Here is a 7,290-nt window from a genome sequence, read left to right on the forward strand (position 1 = left end):
TGCCTTGGATACAGACTGAGCTGCTGCTCCGTGACGGGAGGCAGCTGATGGAGAACGCGGTGACAAAGACATTTGACATAAAAATGGAGCAGGTTATTTCCTTGCCGTGTGGGGAAATTGTTTCCAGCGTAATGCGTGAAATCTCAATTTGCTGAATTTTTTGTTTCTATTAACTCGCCGGCCCCATACACTCAGCCCCCTATTATTATTATTATTATTATTATTATTATTAATAACGCGGGAACTCTTGGGTCAACGTGGACGTAAGCAGGGACGCTTTGCGCTGATGTCATGACGTACTTGGCTCTTTGAAACCAAAGATGTTCTCGGTAAGAACTCGTTTAGCACCAACTAAGCACAGCGCCCAACGAGCACCAAGTTTGTTTTGTTGGAAAAGGGCTCTCTTGTTGTCTTCATTGTACTACAGGAATGTCCGAGGACAATCAACACACGATAAGATCTGCACGGCGACCGGCAAGGTTTTTCGCACGGACATCACCTGCTCACTTCATTCCACTTCCTATTGATCCCTGTGGTCTAATCAGCCACCGCGCTGATGGCCTTCACGGATAAGAAAGGAGGCAGGATGTATACTACAGATGTTTTTACAGTCACATATCGACTGAAAGCTACAGAAAAGCGCGACAGAATTTTGCAGCGACGCCTCCTATTCATGAAACAGTCAGCCGGAGTAGTACATTATCTGCCGCCCATCCCAATTTTGCAATTTTCTCCCTGAATTATGCGATGCAATTCCATGACAGCAGAAACAGGATCCGGGGTTGGCTTTTCAGAGCAATGCGCCCATGATCTATTGGTTGGTGTTTCCTGGGTTCCGATCGTTGTCGAATTGAAAGGTTTCCACGCTGGTTTGTAGACCGGCCGGTCTCCCTGCCGACTGATTTGGGAATGTCTCTTGCTCTAATTGCTTTGGTGGCCATAATCGCAGCATCTTTAAATACGTGGAGATTTTACAATCAAGCTCATGATGGGCCACGGTGTCACTATGGAACACCCAGTCTCTTACTTGGTCTCACACAAACCTTGATTGACATATTTCATGCGTATGTTTTGTTACCAAATGCAATATCTTCTCAATTTTGTATGTACGGTGCATGCGTGTCTCAAATGACTTGCAGAAAATGTTCCTATTTTGTGCAAGGGAATCGCTTGATGTCAGACATGAATAACAGCAAAGATGGAATGCGAGCCGGGTTATTGATGGGCGCAGCATGACCTCTGGCTCGGGGAGCGCTAGCAACCTACAAATCAAATATGTTGAGAAGATTGCGTAGTATCGCGTAGCTGCCGATTGAAAGGGTTCACGTTCTTTTGGGAGAATCTAATTAAAACGAGTGTGTCAGCGTTTGGGATTTATTTCTCTGTGCCTTGCAGGTCTTCCAGCTTTAGTTGTAGCAGTGTCGGTCGGGTTCACCAGAGCGAGAGGCTATGGCACCGCCAGCTAGTGAGTACCGTGTTCTCACCCCCTGACCGATGCATCGTTACAAACTACATTATTAATCTCTTGGGTGTCTAAATATGCATCGTAAAATAAGCAGGAGGAATTTTAAAAAAAAGAACCATGCTGTAGGACTGGCAAGTAACAACCCCAAACTTGTCCGTTTTGTTTGAACTGTGGCTGCAATGAGCTTCACCTCCGCCTCGTTTGGAGAGGATTAACCTTCTCGGGAGTGGGAGAGAATGAAAAATGTTCCGCGACGCTTCACGCTACTTTAACTCATCGTTTCCAGATGGCATTTTAACCATCAGGAGGTTCAATAAGGAGACATCAAATGAAAAAGCGTCGTAACATTTATTGTGATTGAATGAAAATGGCATTTAGATCAATCGCCCCCTCCCACCCCCACACACCCCCGCAGCGATGCATCTTCATTAGAGTTAGGCTCGCGTAAATAAGCGGGAGGTGGAATCCTCAGACACTGGTTTGTGCTAGAACAGAGGCAGCAGACGGATCGTCACAAGTAGATCTCGAGCCGCGTTCCCTTTGATGCGATGCCGCCTCGTACACACGAGCCATCTCGGAGAAGGCGACACAGACGGAAAGATCAGTCGACTGACTGACTGCGATGCAGAGACACTGATCTGATGCAAAGGAGATGTACTGCTTGACTCGACTCAGTCAGAGATTATGTAACTAGCTTGGAGTAAAAAAAAATATTAAAAAATCGACTCGGGGGAGTATCAGAGCTATAAATAAATATGTCGACTGGACATGGAGTAGGACCCTTTGACCTGAGCCGGAGCATCTGGCCCAAAACTATGATTTATTTAGTTTTTTGTTTGCTTTTACAAAAAGAAACAAATTAGGGAAAGATGAAGTTTTATTTGTTGGGATTCATAACTACTGTGTGTTTCTGCAACTGAGGGTGGACTTTGCATCCTATAGCTCAGTTGTGTGATACGTGTCCCTCTTCTCTTGTAGTTGCTGGCTATCCCTTGAAGGGGGGTTGCTTTATGCTTTTGTTGGACCTGCAGCTGTCATAGTATTGGTGAGTGTTCTATTATATATATTTTGAAAGACATGGGAAAACAAAAAATCCTCATTTGGATTGGCAAGGGATGACACATGGTCACAGATAGCCACCTACACCATCACACAGATGTGTCTTTTATTTTCTTCATTCCAAGCAACATTTCACAGGCCTAAAACGCGTTATCCAAAATTTTGAAAGTACTGCATCTTTTATTTTCTTAATTCCAAGCAACTCTTTGCATGCCGGTAAGATCCGAACCGCGGGCCTATAACGGCCGGCGGGCCGTCAAATGCCAAAGTCTGCCTTCTAGTGTAGTGTTTCTGCTTCCCTAATACTGATTAAAATAATAATAGAACATCTCGATTCGGCGGTGGTTCGTGCCCTTCCAACAAGATGCTGCTGAGAGGCAGATGTCGAGCATTGACTCCTCCCACACGACCCAACTTCTAATTAATAAACCAGACCTCAGACAAAAGGCAGATCAAGATTAAGCCGGTACTCAGAGCTGGATCTACACATGCCTAACCTGACACCGGTCCCTGCGCAATCTGGTGTGTTGTCAACTGCGAGATTAAAAAGAAAAAAAAACAGGTTAAATCTGGCCGATGCAAGGCAGGTGTTGCCAGTCGGGGGGGGGGGGGGATGTTTGGAGTGGAATTAGAACAGCCAACAGCTGCTTGAAAACTGGGGCGGAAAAACACAAGACACATTTTTTTTTTCTTGTGGCGATGGGTAAAATGACATGGTGTGGAGTAAAAGTGGGCGTGGAAAATGTGGAAAAGTCTCGTTTCCAGGTGTGTCCGTGTCCATCACTTTTGTGTCACGTGACCAGGGGAAACTGACGCCTCATTTGGGGCGATGGTGTCGAGCTGAAAAAAGTTGCGTTTCACTTTGCCTGTCACTACTTCAGTATTGTCTTGCAGTGTCCATACGTGGACATTGACCGCAAGCAACGTTAGGTCCTCTAACATCAATTCAGGTCCAAGTCAAGACTGTGACTATTCTCTATTTACAGAGATAACAATGCCTGCTTGATATTTGGCCAAGGAAATGGAAAAGGTTGTTTTTAAAGTGTCAAGGAATGATACCGTAACGTGTTGATGCCGGGTGAAGAAAATGAGAGTCCGATGAATGTGTTGTTGGCAACAACATCGCCGGTGTTAGCAAAAGTATGCAAAGGCTGGAAATATTTCTTGAAAAGAAAGCACGGGAGACATTCAGCGCTTGACTTTGTCATTTCCCGTTTCCTAAATCGGCGGTACAATTCAAAAGCAATCTCGGATTCCGCTTCATCTGAAAACACAAAGCCATTGAGATGTGATTGTAGATGAGAGTCCCTGTTGGCAAGCCATTACCGCGATCTTCATCAAACATCCTCCTCTGCCTCCCTCAGGTGAATATGCTCATTGGAATCGTGGTGTTTAACAAGCTCATGTCTCGAGACGGCATCTCCGACAAGTCAAAAAAGCAGCGAGCGGGGTACGTACTTCACACTGAAGCAGTTTAGTCACACAAAGGCATACTCAACCATACCCGTGCTTCTTTGGAGACAACTGAATTTCTGCTGCTTCAAATATATTTTACACTTTGTCTGAATTGCTCGCCGCCCAACCCCACAAGACACAAACTACAAAACAACTGTTATTTATGGTGGTTCTTTGAGCTCTGCCGGCATTTTATGATACTTTGGTGCTATTCGCGGACACGAAAATGAGCACCGGACAGAATGCTAATTGAATGCTATAAACCGAGATTGTGATCAAGATAACTTGCAGTCACGCCATACAAAAATGGCTCTTGTTCTGACTGGCACCCGCATACTGTTGTGCCCTTTTCTTGAGGTGTCCAGGACACAACATGAAGGTCCCCAACCCCATCAAGTCCCGAGTGGCCAAAAACATCCCATTTTGCAAGGGAAAGTGATTTTTTTTTTTTCAGTTTCCATCACAATTGAACAAAAAAGACGTCAGGGTCAGCCAAGGCTAAAACAACAACGGTGAGCTTTTGTGTCGCAGTGTTCACTTATTAGGGGAAAAAAAAGACTCATTTCTACATTTTCATAGAGGAACAAAAGGTGTTTAAGTGTCTTTGCTCCAAGGTGATTTCTCCAAGAGTTCCCCTTGCTTTAGAAGACATTCACTCACAGGGAGCAAATGAAGAGGGTGTGCAGAAATATTTAAGTGCCAGTTGAGAATGTTGTATAATGCCTCAGCATTGAAGAATTGCCTCTTATTGACAGTTCTGAGAGCTGAACCTTCACCTCCAATAAAAAAAAAATAATAATAATAATTTCTCAGGAAAAAAAGTCAAACCTCTGAGTAAAAAAAAGAGTAGGCGTGTTTGATTAAAAACAGTAAAGCATGGCCAAAGGAGAAAAAGATTGACCTTGTTTGGCATCAGAAGACCAAAATATGACCAGACTTGTGAAAATTTTGTCGAAGCAAAGGAAGACTCCAACATTGACACAGGAAATGGCACAGGTACAGGTGCATCATCACCATCCAACAAGCCCACAACGTGCCGATAGTTTGTTTCCTCACAAACACAATTTGCCATGGCACGTCCAAACAATACGCTTCCTGTAGTGGTCACATGATTTTTAAATATTGTTTTTTTGTTAAAGCGATCCACACACCAATACGGGGTTTCACACCTGCGCACTCGGCACAGTGTTGCCTCACCGGTGTTGTTCGTCCCACCACTACGTTATCCCTTACAAACAGTGAAATGAACTCTTGCAGCAGCTCACTGAAGTATTAACTCGGTTAATCGTTCAGAACGGCAGATTGACCGTCCCTTGTCACCAGACTGTACAACAAAGTTGCTGTGCACATACACTCCGACCAGTTTTTACGGTTATTTAGTGGGATTTGCGCGAAAAAAAAATGGATTCATAAAGAGTCAAACAGATAGGCTACCATTAGCATAATGTGTTTTGTTATGAAGCCATAGGAATGAAGGCAACGGGCTGTGATGGGATCCTAATGTAGCGGAGCCACTGCATGGCTTCATTGTTTTCAACTGGCAAGACACGAACAAATCTTTTTCTCAGCTGTAAACAAGAAATCACAGGAAAGCGCAAAACAAAGCTTGTGGCTTCTTTTCTTTTCTTTTTACTGATTGAAATGAAATTTGGGATGAAATTTGATCAAAATTTTTCACTGAATGAATCTCATTTTCATATTTAATTGTTGGTTTTCGCCCAAAATGAGAAATGCAGTCGCTGGCAGCAGAATCCGATGATTGGAACATTTCCTGTCTGTGTCATTGTAATCTGTTAATCCTCATGACGCTGCTGAACATGGCGATGTCTGTCCCTCACTCTCACTCCAAATTAGTATTTGTATTTTTGTTTTCTGTGCTGCTGCTTTTTAAGATCTGATTTTAATTTGCCTCTGTCTTTCTTCCCCTACCACTCCCGCTCATTGTGATGTCCCTTTTTTTTCCTCCCCCATTGTTTTCCTGGCACACCTGTGTACATTGAACCTATGGAACGTTGGTTTCCACACATCCCCGCCCACCCCCTCCCTTCACTGTCACTTGTGTCTGTTTGTGTGTACGCATGTGCACAATATGCCCCAAAGTGTCCCGGTGGAGGCGCGTAGCCGACTTCTACTGAAATGCTCCAAGTGCGGCGTGATCTCGAGCACCGCTCTCTCCAGCTCGACTGCCAGCAGCGCCATGTTAGTCCATCTTCATCTTGCTCTCTTTTTCTCCCACTCTTTTTTTTTTTTTTTTTTGTCGTTTTATTTTTAATTGTAATGACCACAAAGTGATAGTCACAGGCCACTATATTCATATTTTGAGGCAGTGTGCCGCAAAATCAAAATGCCACCAATTTAAAAGAAACTGACAATGACGAAAGGCAGTTAAAAAAAGGGATCATTCCCATTTTGGGCAGCAACCGAGAGAAAAACAAAAAGATGGACTTTCACTTTGCGGGGGCGACATGCCGTCTCATTTCTTCAAGTCTCTCTCTCTCTCTCTCCATTTAGACTTTCTCCATTCTTACTCTCGGCGCCATCCTTTTAATCTCCAGCTGTTGGTAATAATACGGGATGACATTTAGACGTGCCTGGCTGAATAAAAAAAGTGTAAAAAAAATAACGATGAAAGGAACAACACTTGCACTGCAAGTGATCAGATTTAATGAGAATTGTCCTCAGGTGATGCAGAATAAAAGTGACCCATGTCGGGTGATATTTGGGAGTGATTTGCCTTCTAACATGTTTAATGTGCAATATTACTGAGACTTGAGGGCAGCACAATGCCGGGCAAGTTTGTGCAAAGTCTATTGCTGTCAAGCACCCTATTGCATAGTTTAAGCTTTATGGTTTTTGGTATGCCATACCTCATGTGGTAAACTGCCGTCTTGGTTCCGCAGTCTCAGACCGCTCACGCTAAATCAAATGTACTGCAATTCTCTGCATTTAATCAGTCTTGTCCTTGGATGACCTGTTTGAGTTTTACCGTGTTTTGGAAAACTAGCCTTGCCCAGAGCTCAGATGTGTGTTCCGCACGATTGCCTGCTGTGATGTAACCACGCTTGGGGTGTACGTTCGCGATGGCATTTTATTTTCACTGCTCTGGTTGCAGGATTGTTGTACCTCAACTAGCGTACATGCTATCTCAGCTTAAACTTCACTTAGAGAGTACTTCAAAAACATAGCAGCGTACAAAGTGCCCTCCATAAAGTCAAATTCAGACATATGAAATCAAAGACTACATCTATCTATCTATATCTCTCTCTCTATATATATATATATATATATATATATACATATATATATATATA

General features: G+C 43.6%; 1 protein-coding gene across 9 annotated transcripts in view; it reads left to right on the forward strand.

The window, feature by feature from the left end:
- Nucleotides 1–7,290, forward strand: part of adgrb2 (adhesion G protein-coupled receptor B2) — a 158,497-nt gene that overhangs the window by 129,201 nt on the left and 22,006 nt on the right. For all 9 annotated transcript variants that reach the window (XM_019875596.1, XM_019875597.1, XM_019875598.1 and 6 more), the window contains exons 21-24: nucleotides 1,396–1,465; nucleotides 2,444–2,510; nucleotides 3,889–3,974; nucleotides 6,080–6,178. In XM_019875596.1, the coding sequence (XP_019731155.1) occupies nucleotides 1,396–1,465; nucleotides 2,444–2,510; nucleotides 3,889–3,974; nucleotides 6,080–6,178 (322 nt within the window). The remainder of the gene's footprint in view (nucleotides 1–1,395; nucleotides 1,466–2,443; nucleotides 2,511–3,888; nucleotides 3,975–6,079; nucleotides 6,179–7,290) is intronic.

Source organism: Hippocampus comes, unplaced genomic scaffold (genome assembly GCF_001891065.2).
Source record: "Hippocampus comes isolate QL1 unplaced genomic scaffold, H_comes_QL1_v1.1 scaffold12, whole genome shotgun sequence".
In the NCBI taxonomy this organism is placed as follows: domain Eukaryota; kingdom Metazoa; phylum Chordata; class Actinopteri; order Syngnathiformes; family Syngnathidae; genus Hippocampus; species Hippocampus comes.